The sequence below is a fragment of the Sinocyclocheilus anshuiensis genome, unplaced genomic scaffold (assembly GCF_001515605.1).
Source record: "Sinocyclocheilus anshuiensis isolate Anshui unplaced genomic scaffold, SAMN03320099.WGS_v1.1 scaffold708, whole genome shotgun sequence".
Taxonomy (NCBI): Eukaryota; Metazoa; Chordata; class Actinopteri; order Cypriniformes; family Cyprinidae; genus Sinocyclocheilus; species Sinocyclocheilus anshuiensis.
This window is the reverse complement of record NW_015555881.1, coordinates 429,704-446,881: the sequence shown is the minus strand read 5'-3', so window position 1 is coordinate 446,881 and position 17,178 is coordinate 429,704. Positions and strand designations below refer to the sequence as shown.

The following is a 17,178-nucleotide window of genomic DNA, read 5'->3' as shown; positions in this document are numbered from 1 at the left end:
ACAATCTGGGATGTCTTTTTCTATCAATTCTTCAATAGGTAGATCTTGTCTTTCATAAAGGCCAAGGTCAGGATCTTGGGCCTAAAAAGGTTGGTGACCACTGTTTTAGAGGCATCCTCAAAAATACAATATTTTTTAAAGACATATTTTTGGGAAGGGATTGTTTCGTAGCAATACTAATGAGCTTATTTTATTTTAATCTAAAACCTTTTTTTTTACTTGAAATAACAATGAAATATATATATATATATATATATATATATATATATATATATAAGTGTATATATATTAACTAGTTGTCAAGATAACAAAAACACACAATACAATTGCTAAAACTTTAACTAAAATTAAAGTGATTACAAAAAATATAAAAAATCCAATCTAATTCAACATATGAATAAAAGCTATAATAGTATGTAATACTAAACTCACACAGTAAGACTGTCTTCCCCTGCAGGACTCCTCTCAGGTCATAGAGTCGTATAAGTCTGGGTTCGAGCCTCCTGGCGATGTGGAGTTTGAAGACTACGGTCAGGCGATGAAGAGGACGGTGTCTGAGACCAGTCTGACTAACTCACGCTCGGACAACAAAGCGGACCGTTCCAGCAAGGGCAAGAGCAAAACTCTCTGGCCTTTCATTAAGAAAAACAAGGTAACACACACTGGCATCACATTCACTCGCAGTTACTTCGATTTGACCCAAAACCAAAACTCAAGTAAAAATGAACAGCACAGACTGATCTGAAAGCTCATAAGAGTGATTGTTTCATGCGTTTGTGAGTTTTGTTTTAGTTTATGCTTGTTTAATTTCATTTGTAGGTTGTTTGTATTTGTGTAGTTTTATTGTAGTACTTGTAGATGCTGTTATTCTTTTGCCGCCATCGTTCTCCTTTCCCTTCCCTTTGTTCACCTGCACGAAAATACAAATGTTCCACGTTCATCCTGATGCTCCACTGATAACATACTAATGCACCGGCCCGAGAGGCCTCACCTTTGACCTTTGACATCGCAGAGAAACGTAACCCTAAACCCTTTATTCCTGTGTTGTCCTTTCAAACCGAGAGTAACTACCTTCTCCAGCCACTCATCGTTGCTGTTCCCGTGGTAACCACATTCTTCTTCCTTTTCCTCGTCTTCCTCTGTCTTCTTGTGACCTTTGACATTTGTCTCAAAGGCTCTGCTCTTACTGAGCATGCTCAGTCCAAACCCCGCCTAACCTTGCAGGACCAGGATGTGAGCATTAACACTGTCATACATATTTAATAAGGTGTGTCTGTGTGGCTATGGGCGGAATGGAAAACTAGTTGTACATACTGTACAGAATATACTGTTTATAATTATTTACTAGTATATATAGTTCAAAAGTTTCAGGTCAGTAAGATTTGTTTTATTAATTCTTTTATTCAATAAGGACGCATTAAATTGATTAAGTGACTGTAAAGGTATTTATAATACAAATGTTTTACAATGAATGTTATTTTGAACTTTCTATTCATTCAGATTACACATTTTTGAAGCAGCACAACTGTTTTCAACATTAATAATAATAAGAAATGTTTTGAGCAACAAATCAGCATATTAAAATGATTTCTGAAGAATCATGTGACACTAAAGACTGGAGTAATGATGCTGAAAATTCAGCTTTGATCACAGGAATAAATTACATTTTATAATATATTCAAATAGAAAACAGTTATTTTAAATTGTAATAATTTTTCACAATATTACTGATTTTACTGTATTTTTGATCAGATAAATGAAGACTTGGTGAGCAGAAAATACTTAAATACATAATAAAATACATAATATATTTATTTTAATTTATGCAAAACTTTACAATACATACATTGTGGTCACATGATCTCATCACATCATATTTAATTCGGCAAGTGGCGTCCAGTTGTAATATCAGAAATAAATATGGTTATTTTGCATTTTTAGTCCAGTTTTGTGTAAATATGTTGCAACATTTGGCAGTCTGTGTAATATTGCGACTGATATTCTGGAAATGTAATTTTAGCGGATTGCATCATATTCCATATGGTGTGCTTTGTTGTATAATGCACATTTTGGCAAATGTACAGTAGAAGGCCATTTGCATATTGGGCATAGTATACATATTGCCTAAAAAGTAATAGAAGTATGTAGTACGCTGTTCCAATCATAGCCTGTGTTTGTCAGTTCACGTCTGTCCCGTGTGTGTAACGTGTCTGTTTGTGGTCACACAAAACATTATTACGAGACATTACTTAGAAACTCTATACAATAATACAGTCATCTAAACGCTCACACATCTCACGCACAACTGTATCTGATTAATGGTGTTTATGCCTGAGAATGTACTACAAGGTTAGAAGTTGAAATCGTTCTTCTGTTTATGTATGATGGTGAAGATTATAGCAATCCTCTGGGTTCAATACGAGTTAAGCTCTGTTGGGAGCATCTGTGACATGCTGTCGATTACCACAGGAAATCAGCTCAACTTTCAAAAACAAGGAGAATTGCTGTTTACAGAAATGCTCTTACATGGGAAGTCAATAGAATTAAGTAGATCTGAAATATTAAAAATCATTTTTGTTAAGTAAAATAAAGCTGAAATAAAGCAGAATATAAATATTCAATATATATAAAAAATTGCTTGGCAACTAACTGAAATAAAACAGGTTGACGTACTTAAATTACTAAAACTAAAACATAATAAAAAAATTAAAGCGTAAATAGCAATGCGCAAAAAAGTCAGGAATTGATGCTTGTTATTTATTTATTTATTATTACTTTTCTTCTTATTATTATTAACTATTTTAACTTTTTTATAGATTTAGCTATTTTAATTACCAATTAAAATGACAATAGCACATAAAATGTGTACAAATTAAACAAAAATTCAAATGAAAATATAAAAATAAAAGCTTATTCAAAATATTAATATATATCAAAGTATATAAATAATACTAAAATAGGGCAAGACTTTCTGGGAGGTTTAAAAGCAAAAATGTGCAGCTCATATTTATGCTGAAGCAATTATTTATTTATTTATTATTATTATTATTTTTACAAAATATGTTATTTGAGTTGTGTAAATTTTCCTTGTAGTGGTAGGACCCTTCCTGGTTATGCAATTGTTCCATGGACTTCCATTGTAAATGCATTATTGCACACATAATTTTGATTTCCTGTGGTATTCGGCACACTTATCTCGGTTTTTCCTAATGCGTAAAGGGCAGATTTTGTCTGTGATGTTTTAGCAGGTTGTCTAGTCTGTTGGGAACTGAACCGTTAATGTGAGCTCTCCCAGAACGCACGTTCATTAATTTCTCCATTACGCTTTTGGGAGCTCGCTAATAAGAAAGTGAAAGAGAGAAAGAAAAAGAGCAAATGGTTGACCTGAATTGAGTCTTTGTGCATTAGAGGAGTGTGTGTGTGTGTGTGCTGTGCATGCAACGTTTGTTAAAGGGACAGTTCAGCCAGAAATGAAAACGCTGCCATCATTTACTCACCCTCACTGACTGACTTACTTTCATGGAACACAAAAAGAGAAAAGGAATATTTATGCTGCTGTTTTGCCATACAATGAAAGTGGATGGTGACTATGGCTGTCGGACTTCAAAAAGGGACAAAAAGGCAAGAAATAATTTGACAGACTGCCACAGTTTTACAGTTCTGCAGAAAAGATGTTACTGGTAGAAGACAGTTACTCATCAATTGCAGCAAAATTTATTTTTCAGCTGCACACCCTCAGAAACTACTGCTTTGATCAACATTTAAGACCGTCCGTGTGCATATATTGCAGCATTTTTTATTCACAATGTATTGAATTTTTAATCTTATTTTTATTTTATTTATTTATAATTTTTCTTCATAATGTATTGATAAATGACTATTCTATACACACACATTTTTAATCTTATTTTTATTTAATTGTATTTATTTTTTCTTCATAAAGTGCTCAATTTTAAAACTAATTTCTATTTATTTTATTTATACAATTTTAAACAAAATAAATAAATTAATTTCCTTATTTATTTTATTTATTTATTTCTTCATAATGTATGACTATATATATTTTTTTCATTTATTTTACTTTTTTTTTCTTCAAAAATATAAGTATAGCTGAATATCTATTATACATATGTGTGTGTGTATATAATTTTTTTAAATTACTTAGCACCTTGTTTAAATACTATTTTTATTGTTTTTTCACTGTAAAAATGTTCTTAAAATTTAAAACAACTTAAAATGTACAGTTTTTTGTTGAGATTAATTTTTAACTGCATTAATCTAAACTAAAGTTAACTAAACTTATAATTTTAAGTCAAGCATACTTCTTTAAATTGAAACAATGCATTATTCCTTATTTTAATGATGAATTTTAAGTTGTGATAATCACAGCAATCTTTTTTTACAGTGTTGTTTTGTGATTAATGCTTTGCCAATATTGTATGCAAACACAATCCTGCCAATAAAGTACTTAAAATTGAATTGAATTGACACATAGGTGAATTATCAGTGACAGATCATCAGTGAATAATGACTTGGGTCTTTTTTTTCACACAAAGCTATTGTTTGGCTTGGAATCTAGTCATATGTACTACTTTTACAGTGCTTTTAGTCATTTTTGAAGCTCATGAATGCCCATGGTCCCCATCCGCTTCAATTACATTGAAAAAGCAGCATAAGCATCCCCGTTTGAGTTCCACGGAAGAACGACAGTCATTGACGTGATGTTTATTTTTGGGTGATCCGTCCCTTGAAATGGTTCTGCGGTGATTTGACCCCTGCATGTGACCCCTGATGTATGGAACAGAGTTTAACGCACTAACTCTCTCACTCACAGGGTTAATAACACCACAGCTGCAGCGTGTTTCTTTCAGTTGCCGTTTCTTTTACGTTCCGTTTTAGTTTGCGTTCTCCTTTGTTCTTTTAATTGATTAATTGATTAATTCGTTTCATTTTGTCCCACCGATTCAACGACCTCATGACCTCCAAGCCCAAAATGCACTGCCTCAGGAGCCTCCGGCGAGGGGTAAGTATCCGTGCATGCTGAGGTTCCACGTCTTCCACGTGCGTGTGTTAAAGTAAGTGTGTGGGTGCACGTGTGCCGCTCTGTGCCTGTCGTCGGCTGTACTCTCATGTCAGTGTACGTTTCCATTCAGAAAAAAGGAGTCGAATTATCATTTTAAGGTGTTTTTGCATCATAATCTAAATATAAAACAATGAATGTCATAATGTGACTAATGCTGCCTTTAAGTCATGACTGAATCATATCATATTTGGGTGATTCTTCAGTCAGAGGAATTTTTCTGTGCCTTAAAATGATTTCAAAAGAAAATAAATATTTTATTAATTTATTTCTTTATTTTATGTTATTTATTTAGCAATAATTCTGGTTTTAATGGATAGAATACAGTGGTTATATTGTTAATTTTTATGTTTAATTTTACATTTATTTATTATATATCTATAATATTATAGATATATCGATGATATTTATTTATATTTATTCATTTTTAATACTGTTAATAACTGTACATTTTCCAGAATTTAACTAAATTTTGTGCTCGACTTGTGGACTTTTTAGTGTCCCTCTATAATGAAATATTCTAATCAGGGAAATTCTTTTTTGAGTTTTTTCTTAAGAACCTTTAAAAAATAGAGTTTGAATAAATTTGGTATTTATATGTGTACAATTTGCATTTTTTTTTATTACCAAGAATCTCTGCCACAATCAGTGTTATTTTAATATATTTTGAATTAGATTTTATATTTTCAATTTCAATTTTTACTTTTTTATTTTTATATATTTAAATTATTAAATTTATTGTTTTATATTTGAAGTCTTAGTAATTTTGTTATGTGCTTTTGTCATTTTTATTATTTTTTTATTAATTTTTTATTATTTATTTTTATTTAGTTTTAATTTATTTCAGTTTTAGGCTTTGTAATTTTATATTTTTAGTTAGATTTTATAGTTACACTTTCAATTTCAATTTTTACTTTTTTTTAAGTTTTAGTAATTTTGTTATATGCTTTTGTCATTTTTATTCGGTTTTTTTTTTTATATTTCTGTTTAGCTTTAATTGATTTCATTTCAGTTTTAGGTTTAGTAATTTTAGTACTTATTATTTCAGTTAGTTGCTCAGGCAATATTTTTTGTTTTGTTTGTATGTTTACAATTTTTAAGTTTATCTTTTCTGTCTAATATTTATATGCTATTTCATTTCAATGTAGTTTTAATTAATGAAAAAAAAAACAGCAAGCATTTTAGACAACAATTGTCCTTTTACAAAAAACAAAAAAAAAACTTAAATTTGAATATTGTATTATATTCAATTATGCTAAATTAAATTATATTATTCCTTGCCCTTTATTTTGTTGCACTAGTGCTAAAAAAACTCTTCCTGTCTTTGTGGAAATGTGTGAATGAAATATGAAACTGAAATGTTTTTCATACCAAAATGTGACCACACATGACTAAATATTGACTTAGAAGGACTTGAAGGCAGCATTAGCTTCTGAAGCGATGATGTCATAGTGTGACTCTGAGTCCGCAGGCGATGATGTCCTGATTCTGGAAGCAGCAGTGGAATTGTTTATATCTTTCGGCTCCTTTTTCCTCCACCTCACGCAGCCGTCTCTCTTTCTCTCTCTCTGTCAGTCTGTGTCTCTCTCTCTCTTTCTTATGTTTGCGTTTAAGCATGATTTCACTGTCTCACGTTTTCAGATACGTGCAAACACAATTATGCACTCAACACACAGGGGCGCCAGTCGAAGGCACCCTGTGGTGACAGATAAAATAAAAACGGGTGCTCAAACATAAAGGTTTGTCCTGAGTAATGCGATTACACGCACACAAACACTCAGAAACAATGTCTTCTATTTACACACATGCTGACATGCGGCTTTCTGATAAAGTCAGCCCAGATTCACCTTCCCCTCAGGAAGGCCTTCCGCGTGTTTCCGCGTATGCGAGCAGAGATTCAGACTTTTGAATGACTTTGTTAGATAACAGATGCAAAACACAGCAGATAACGGAGCAAATCCCGCTTTCCCATGTCCCTGTGCAAATCTCAGATATTTTTTATCTTTTCAAACTGCACTGATATTCCTCTCAGCTTCACAAGGATTGATGGTCAGTAAACAAAAAAACTGATTTATCATTTCCTATTTTTGATCGGAAGTTCACGGGTAGGTTCATCATGCTGAAGCGTATTGTCCACATCTTTAACATAACAACCGACTCAACAGTAATGCTAGCAGCATGAATCAGGTCACCGCTGAAGAAAGAAAGGATGTTATAGACACAAATGTTTAAAAATAGAGGAACAAACTTGAACATGTGAAGGTCTTTGACACTTTCATTCTCTCCATTTGTGGTCCTGGCTTGTTTATAATATATGTGTTTATGGTTTACATGATTTGATCTACACTACTCTTCCAAAAATTTGAGGTCGGTATAAAATTAAGGCTTATATTCAGCAAGGACGCATTAAATTGATTAAAAGTGATAGTAAATATCTTTATAACGTTACAACAGTTTTCTATTTTGGATAAATGCTGTTCTTTTGAACTTTGTATTCATCAGAGAATCCTAAAAAATGGTTAAGCAGCACAACTGTTTTCAACATTGATAATAAATGTTTCTTAAACATTAAATCAGCATATGAGAATGATTTCTGAAGGATCATGTGACACTGAAGACTGTAGTAATGATGGAGAAAATTCAGCTTTGCATCACATATTTTAACACATATTCAAATAGAAAAGTTATTTTAAATTGTAATAATATTTCACAATATTGCTGTTTTTGCTGTATTTTTTATGAAGTAAATGCAGCCTTGGTGAGAATTAGATACTTACCTAGAGACTACTGACTCCAACATTTTCAATGGTAGTGTGTTTTAGAGCATTCTTGTTGAAGAAGTTGGATTTGTATGTTATTTTTGCTGGCTACGCTACTAGACTATAATTTATACACTATAACATGTCACTTATTTATTATGTAAGACTATAATAATCAGAGAACATCTTACAGATTAATGTCAGTGTGTCTGTTAGTGTGTTTTGGTGCCTGATAGTCAGTTAGGTGTGTGTGTGTTTGAATTGTATATGTTTGCAGGTTTATTGATGCAGAAAGCGTGTATGTGTGTTCATCCTAGTGTAAAAATGTTTTGAGTGTATATTTATGTATAAAAGTGTGTTTGTTGAGTGATGGGGTGTGCATGAGTGTGTGTTTGTATAGTTATGCGTGAGTGTGTGTGTTTAATTAGGGTTTATTCTTTGCTGCAGTCTGCCCAGTCTCTCTATTATAATAAAGAAATCATGAAGAGGACTCTCGGTCGGCCTACGTATGCTTTCGAGGCCAGGCAATATGTCGTAAGTGTGTGAGAGGAGGCAAGAGTGTGTGTGGGTTTACTTAGGCATACTTAGATAATACAAATTTATCCAAAATTTTTGTGGACATGTTCATTTTGGAAAAATAAGTAATTTGTGTATGTATGTATATATATATATATATATATATATATATATATATATGTAATTTTTTAATTCAATATTTTCAATTAGGGTTTGGGTAAGTTTTTGATAATTAGTATTAGAGATTATTATTATTATTATTAAAATAGAGTTGTGTGTGTGCTTGAATGATAGCTGAAATAGAGTAAATACATTTAACAGACTTAACCTCATTTTTTTTAAATTAATGTGATGTTGTTCAAAAATTAAAATTTCTTAATTAATTTGTATCTCTTTGAATTCATCCCTTGAATGAGGTTAATGTCTGATATTCGGTATTAAAATCCATTTGTAATTGAGAAAAATTACATCATCATTAACTGACTCCCTTATTGGCTCTTCTGGCTTTTGCCCCACCTCCCATGTGCAACCCCAGCAGCCTGGCTCCGCCCCCTGTGCAATGGCAGCAAATCAGCTTGTGTGGGAGGGGTTAATTCTCAAAGTGTCACGAGTGCGACTTCTGAATGCGAGCCTTGTGCATCATCTTTGACCTTTCCGCTGCTCGTAACACTTTATCAAACATAAAGATATGTTCAGAATTCACCCCTTTTGGTGTCATTTTGCTGCTTTTGATATATTGGATGTTTATCTCTATGTACATCACGTTCACACAAACAATCCCGTCTGTGTTCGCTATCTATGTCCGTTATAAACACATTGAATTCTACATCCTGTTGGCACATTCATGAGTTCGAGAACATTGAATTGTACGTCCTGTCAGTGCGTTTACGCATTTGTCAAAATATATTTGTCAAAACCACAAAAAAAAAAAAAAAAATAGCTCCATAGTTTGAGCACCCTAAAATATGAAGAAGTCCAGACAATAGTGTATGTCTTCACAGAAATAGGGAGGTTGTTGCTCTCACAGCTTCATTAAAATTAGAGTACTAAATAATATTTTTTTCATAATCATCAGCATGCCTTATTTCAAAGTGCAGTCAATAAATAAATTAAGAATTAATAAATAAATAAACAAACTATCTGTTTTTATATTTTTATATTTTAATTAATTTTTATTATTTTGTTTTTTATTTGCATAATTATTTATATACATGTGTTTTTTATCTCAAGTTTTTTTATGAAATTATATTTTTTACATGATAATCATGCTTTATTCCAAGGTGTACAAAATAAATATATAAATAAATATACTTCCTATTTTTCATGCATTTTGCATATTTGAATTCATGTTAATTAAAATAAATTCTATATGCTATATTTTGTATAATCATACTATATTTTTTAATATATCTTTATATTTCATTTTTATTTTTAATATTTTGTTTTTTTAAATTATATATAAAAATGGTATTTTATTTGCATAGTTATTTATGTCTCATTTTATGTTATGTTTTTTGTTTAAATATTCTCTTATTAATCTCTCATGATTAAAACAATCATTTAGTAATCTCAGGTGTTCGGTCAAAACTAGCCATTTACTTCACATTTTACCACACTTTACTACTTTTTCTCCATTAATTGCATTGTTTTGAGATCCTTACTCAGGTATGATTACCCAGAATCCTCTCTGGTGTGATGACTGCCTCAAAAACAAGCCCATTTATTGAGAATATTTTCATTTTTGTTTCTCTTTCTCTTCCCTCTGTCTTCTCTCTTGTACACCCATTCCTGACGTGTTCTGTTTATTGGCTGACCATTGCTTTAGGACTGATGATGTCATCCTCATGTGACCCTGTAACATTGTGTGTAATTGGTTCATTGGTACCTGCTGAAGTTCACTGCATCAAAAAAGAAATGCCAGTCAATACCTAATGGATAAAATCAAATTGCATCCTATTTTTTCTCCTTGTATGCAAATGCATCAAACTACAGCAGTAAAGCGGGTTTGTTGAACATTGTTGCATCATTAGGGTACAATATTACTAAAAATTGCAATATTACAATATTGAATTTATCAACTTAAGGAACAGTCAACCCAAAATGAACATTTTGTCATGCCATTCCAAACCTGTATGCAATTCTCTGAAGAATGTTGGTAAACAAACAGTTTTGGTTCCCATTGACTCCCATAGTGTTTTTGTCCACACTATCGAAGTCAATAAGAACCGAAACCATTTTGTCACCAACATTCTTTAAAATATTTTCTTTTGTGTTCAGCAGAAGAAAGAAACGCAAACAGGTCTTGAATGACGTGAGGGTGAGTAAATGATGACAGAATTTTCATTTTTTTAGTGGACTGTCCCTTTAAATGTTTAGAACATTCTGGAATATTTAAAGGTTCTGGAGTATAAATGCACACAGAAGGCCTGTACTTCCGCTAATGTGACATTTTCCCCATTCAAGTGCCAAAGTGAGACTCAATTCAACTCAATTTCCCATGGCTCTGCCAGCAGAAATCTGTCTCATGACGGAGCACAAAATACTGCCGGCCAGCCAAATGTGAACTATGATGTAGTGGGCTTCATCAATGACATCATAAGGCATGATCACACCTGCATGTGTGTGTATGACGTGTACAGCGATCTGATGTGTTTGTAGAGTGATGGTGTGTGCAAGCGAGTGTGTGTTTGTATAGTTATGCGTGAGTGTGTGTGTGTTTAATTAGGGTTTATTCTTTGCTGCAGTCTGCCCAGTCTCTCTATTATAATAAAGAAATCATGAAGAGGACTCTCGGTCGGCCTACGTATGCTTTCGAGGCCAGGCAATATGTCGTAAGTGTGTGAGAGGAGGCAAGAGTGTGTGTGGGTTTACTTAGGCATACTTAGATAATACAAATTTATCCAAAATTTTTGTGGACATGTTCATTTTGGAAAAATAAGTAATTTGTGTATGTATGTATATATATAGGCTCTGCCAGCAGAAATCTGTCTCATGACGGAGCACAAAATACTGCCGGCCAGCCAAATGTGAACTATGATGTAGTGGGCTTCATCAATGACATCATAAGGCATGATCACACCTGCATGTGTGTGTATGACGTGTACAGCGATCTGATGTCGCTCCCTCTGATGTTTTCTCTCTTCTCTCGGTTCATTCCCTCGATTGCTCTCTCTTTTCGTCCGTGAGAAGCTCTCTTTAAAGCTGGTAAGCATGACCTCAGTAGCATGTCGTAGCGGCATGACCGTGGCATGTCCGTCGCTGTAGTAACACATGGTCCTTTAACATTACTTTGTTCCTTTGTGTTCAACCCTTATGGATATTTTTGTTTACAGGGATAGTTCACCCAAAAATTTAAATTTGCTGTTAATTTACTCACCCTCAGGTAATCCAATATGCCTTTTTTTCTTGAGAAGAGCTCAAACCATGGTTGGTCCTTGGTGATTCATAAAATGCAAGTCAGCGATTGCCCATTTGTGATAATAAAAAAAGCATATCAAAGAACACAAAATTAATACCTGTGGCTGCATACTTTATACTGAGGTCTTATGAAGAGAAACAATCGGTCTGTGCAAGAAACTGAACATTGCCTGACAGTCACTAAAATACCAGCATATATGATCCAATAATACTGGTTTTGCCAACTCATTCAGTGCTCCAGTTCCTCCAGCAGTCACTGAACTGAGGAAACAGTTCAGACTCTGACCAAAGATCGATGAGCTGGTGATATGCACATGAGTGAACCAAGCACTTGAATGAAGGGGTGAAATGCTTGTTCATTGTTTATATAAAACATTTTAAAGGGGTCATATGATGTTATTAAAAAGAATAAAGAAGATTATTTTGTGTAATTGGTGTAATGAAATGTGTTTATGCGGTTTAAGTTTTTTATATCTGAAGTTGTAGAAGATTTTTATTAATCCAAATAGGAATTAATCAAGTATAATCATTATGAATATAGCCATTTAAATATCCAGTTATACTTCCATTATAATCCCATATGCCTGTGTGTAGAAACAGGCCTACGTGGCAGAATGTACAGACCTCAGATGAGAAACATCTGGGAAACATAAGTGGGGGCTTTCTTTCTTTACCATAACAAGACTAGAGTGTGGGGGGGCTTTCTCTCTAGGGAGAATTGTATGCACAAAGGAACCATTCTATGTATGGAAAACTGTATGGGATATATACCCCACGCCTTAAAATCCAACCTGTATAAAAAGGGAGACAGAAAGACATTCTGGAGATGTTTCGCTGCAGAGAGCATCTCCGCTTTATTCTCATTGATGATGTAATAAAGTGTATCTCCTGGCATCAAAACCCAAGACTGAGTGTGGTTCCTAAGATGAGCAGCAGACGACACCACAGGAGTAGGGAGCAATGAACACTGTGTAGGGATCATATCGATCGTAACAACAGTTCGTGCACGTAGCTCACTTCTAACGAGCTGCTTACCTGAATCGGGTGTGTTAACTAAGCGAGACATGCAAAATATGCAGAGCTGGGGGGGTGCGAGGACAGGAATTGGGAACCGCTGGGCTACATCATGTGTCATTCACCGTTGAGAAAACTTTAAAAGTACTACAATACCAGGAAGGAAGATCGGGTTGCTGATGTTTGTCTGCCATTCTCGCTCTGTCTGCACAGCGTACGTGAATGCGCTGATGACGTATCCTGTCTGCGCGAACAGGGTGCGCAGAGGTATGCTAATACAGACGTTGACAGGCAGCTCGGTCGAGCGTTTTGATTGGACGAACATTTCTTGGTCCTACACCTTCCACAGAATATATAAATACAGATAAATACATTTAGACCACTTAACATAATGATTGCTATCTTGATGTAAAAAGACTTTCAACCAGCATAACAAAAAAATATTTCTGAAGACAATCACGTGTTGCACCTTTAACTTTTATAAAGAATATCTCTTTGGGTTTGAGACTTTAGTCTTTGCAACTTTAAGGATCTTATCTATTCACAAACAGCTTGTAACACACCAAAGAGAAAGGAAAACTTGAAATCGCATCATATGACCCCTTTAAGACTAGTTTATGCACTTGATATGCTTTAGACATGTAAAACATTCTCGTATCACATCATTATTGGGTGCTTTAATAATGTGACATTGTGTGATTACGTAAACAACTGGTGAATGAGTTATTTGAACCAGTTCAAACAAACTGAAATAACCAGTTTGTGGAAAATAATCATATTTCCCCCATTTGCCTGAGGCTCTGGATTACAGGTAATAATGTTGTAAATAATGTTCAGCTTCTTGCACAGACCGTTCGTTTCGCTTCATAAGACCTCAATATATCGTCAGGAGCCATGGGAATTAACTTGGTCTAGCCTGTAAATGCTTTTTTGACTCTTAAAGTGCTGGTAGCTGCTGATTTGCATTTTATGAATCAACAAGGACCACGGTTTCAGCTGAAAATCATTTTTACTGTTCTACTCACAAAAAAAGTTGCTGAGTAAATTAACAGCACATTTTCATTTTTGGGTGAACTATCCCTTTAACAACACTTTTGGTATTGTTTTGTTATATAATTTGACCTTTGTGTCTATTTAAGTTCAAAACCATGTTGTCTGATTTATCTTTTTGTTGATGTCTGTTTTGTTTCGTCTTGTTGCTGTGGTGACTGTCCCTCTGTGTAGCTCTCACTCAATGCCCACGTGCGGAACCTTATTGAGGTGATCTGAAACCCATTTTTTTGTCCCTGTGTTTGTTTATCTGTCCATGATTCGGTCTTTATGTATTTCAAACAATTTGATTAATTTGATCCCTAACCAGATGTGTGGCATAATATGCTGAAATGCGATAATTTTGAATGTAGTTTAGAGAATCTGTTGATGTTATAGTGTAAGTTAAAGGAATAGTTCACATGCAGAATTAATATATAGTCTTTATTTTATGTCTTCCTAAACCTCTGGCTTGATTTTCTGTGGAACACAAAAGGAGAGGCTTGGTTTAACTTTTCACTTTCATTATGGAAACGAGCAGCATGCACATTTTGCTAAATATCTTCTTTCATGTTTCACTGTAGAAATTAAGTCAAATTGGTTTTGAATGACATGAGGGTGAAAAATAATATAAATAAAGTGTTATTAATAATTATCAGTGATTAGAATAGATAAAATATCTTAACCAATCACAGAGTGTCTTGCTATTTTAGACACTACACTACCCCGACACTACACTACCCCGCCCAAAACTTTTTACATGTGATTATTGAAACACTGATGGTGTAGTGTGATTTATAGACTATTACATTGTAGGTAATGTTTGGTTATATTTAAACATAAATCTGTTCATAGATATGCGTATTTGATCCATATAATTTCTTTGAGTTCATTTCTGAGATTTATTTTTTGTAAATAATCAGAATGTTACATAATTAACATTTTATTTGAACAATTTGTCTTTGTTTGTGAAGAGGGTGAGTACAACAGTGAGTTTAGCATGTATATTGTGCTGGTGTAGACCTTGATTATTAATTTTCAACATTTGCCTGCAATGATTTTGTGGTTTTATTTAACTGTATTTTGAGTGACAGTGCAATGCATGCTCAGAAAAATCTGGTTGTTTATTGTTGCATGACAGTATGGAGATGTGGAAGAAGGGGTAAGGTCGCTGTGCCTGCTTTGTGACCTTTGACCTTTTAGTGAGATGCTTGCGTTGACCTGTGGGCAGGACTGTAGAAAGATACAGCCGTCCACCTATTCAGTCCAAACTCGAATTATAGAAATGCTGTGAATGAATAAGATACAATGATGATTGAGAGATGAACAAATAAACTTTCCTCAAAAGCCTGATAATAATAATCATATTTGATACATTTGAACATGATTTTTCAAAAAAATTATATATGGATAATTAAGCAAAAATAAGTTGCTTCAGTCCAGTAAGTGTTCATCTTGAAATATTATTAACAATATAAAAGTTATTCACACGTTTACTTTTTGCAAGATTTCACAGCAAAAAGACATGTACCATGACCTAATTTATACTAAGAGGCCTTTTACTTGCTAAAAAAGTATCGATCAGACCACAGAAAGCATGTAGTAGATTGTGTTTGTGGTTTTTTTTAAGCAAAGTTTTAATCATGTTGATTATTTGGAGGCCTTAAATGTGCCTATCACATATGATACAGTAGGCTTCATAGGGTTAAAAATCATTGCAGCAGGTTTAACCTCCCGAAATTCACGGCGCCACCATGTGGTTGAAATCATTGTGGCAAATAATGCATGCCAGAGAGAACTAATGTGGAAAAAACAGTGGCTGGAGTGTTCAGAGGATCAATACATTAATGTAGACAGGAACAGGATATTAGAGCGAGATAGAAAGAGGGCACATAAGGACAGATGCAAACCAAATCTCTCAGCTCAACCAGAATCAGATTTCAAAGATGAGCCAGCAAGATAAGAGGTTATTTTATGAGAACTGTTTAATCAGTGTTGTTGTTGGCATTGGACTGAATAGGTTAATTAGCTCATCTGGTTTGCCTTTGATAAACACTTGATTTGAAAGCTGATTGGCTCCTTTCCAAAGGCAGCTAGCCAACCAGATGACAGGAACAGGAGATTCTTTAATAGTCCATTGATGTGATTGGATGTGTCCTGGTTTGGCCTGCCCCCCTTTATACATATTTGTTTATATATTTGCAGATTCTAACAGGACAGTGACAGTTTTTAAGGTGCAGATACTCACTGGCTGTCTGTCCTCCTCTCTGTCTCCTCTCAGGGTTCGAATCCTGAGGACTTCAGTCATCTTCCTCCAGAGCAGAGAAGGAAGAAGCTTCAGGCGAAGATCGACGACATCAATAAAGACATACAGAAAGAGATGGACCAGAGGTACACAGACATGGACAAACACACACAAATAGAAACACAAACTCATATATCCTGCCATACACTAGTCAAAAATCCCAATGGATATATAGACAATAATAAAGACTCTTTGAAAAAGAAATATATAAAGACTTTAATAGTTTGTCAACTTATTTTACAAAGTATTATTTGATATTTTTATAGCAGATTGTACACTTTTTCAGATTTTTACATTACTCCTACCCACCAATTACTTTCTTACTTGTTGTTTTATTTTATTTTTTATTTTTTTATGTATTTACTTAATGTATTTACTTACTTATTGTATTTATTTACATGTTTATCTGCTTATTTTATTCATTTTCATACATTTGCAACATTTATTAGTTACATAATTTATTAACAAAGTTATTTATTTATTTAATTATGATATTTATTTATTTACATATTTATTTGCATACATATTTATTTATTTACATAATTACATAATTTATTTATTTATATAGTTCTTTTTCACTTTTTTGTTTTTCTTTCTTGTTTTTTTTTACCCTCTTAATTGTATAATGTTTAATATTCACATTTGAAAAAAATTGCATGTCTAATTAATGTTTATATAAACAAAATCCTTAAGGAATCTGATTGGAATTTAAGAAATCCAAAGGTATACCTGGGAATTTTCTTTCAGGATTCCAACTTTTTTTTGAGAACACATGGTTCCCAGCATTTCTATGATTGCAAAGGGAAAAGGAAATCAAATTTAAATTAAATCTTTTAGTATTTTAAAACCCTTATAACTTTAGCCATCTTTAACTTTCCAGCAGCACAACATTATTCAATACAGTATGGAATGAGTTTTGAAAAAGATATACAATATTCAGTAGGACTCAAGAATATAATGTAAAAATCAAGAATCCTTCAAGATTTTATTTGATTCTGATTTTCTGATTCCGATTATGAAATTTCTGTAGAAATGCTCTACATAATCCTTTTTGAACA

At 33.3% G+C, this 17,178-nt stretch overlaps 1 protein-coding gene across 1 annotated transcript in view; it reads left to right on the top strand.

Annotated features, from left to right (window-relative positions):
• Positions 1-17,178, top strand: part of fnbp1b (formin binding protein 1b) — a 58,289-nt gene that overhangs the window by 39,127 nt on the left and 1,984 nt on the right. The window contains exons 9-13 of the mRNA XM_016470101.1: positions 458-652; positions 1,081-1,233; positions 4,952-5,023; positions 11,545-11,559; positions 16,097-16,206. Of these exons, the coding sequence (XP_016325587.1) occupies positions 458-652; positions 1,081-1,233; positions 4,952-5,023; positions 11,545-11,559; positions 16,097-16,206 (545 nt within the window). The remainder of the gene's footprint in view (positions 1-457; positions 653-1,080; positions 1,234-4,951; positions 5,024-11,544; positions 11,560-16,096; positions 16,207-17,178) is intronic.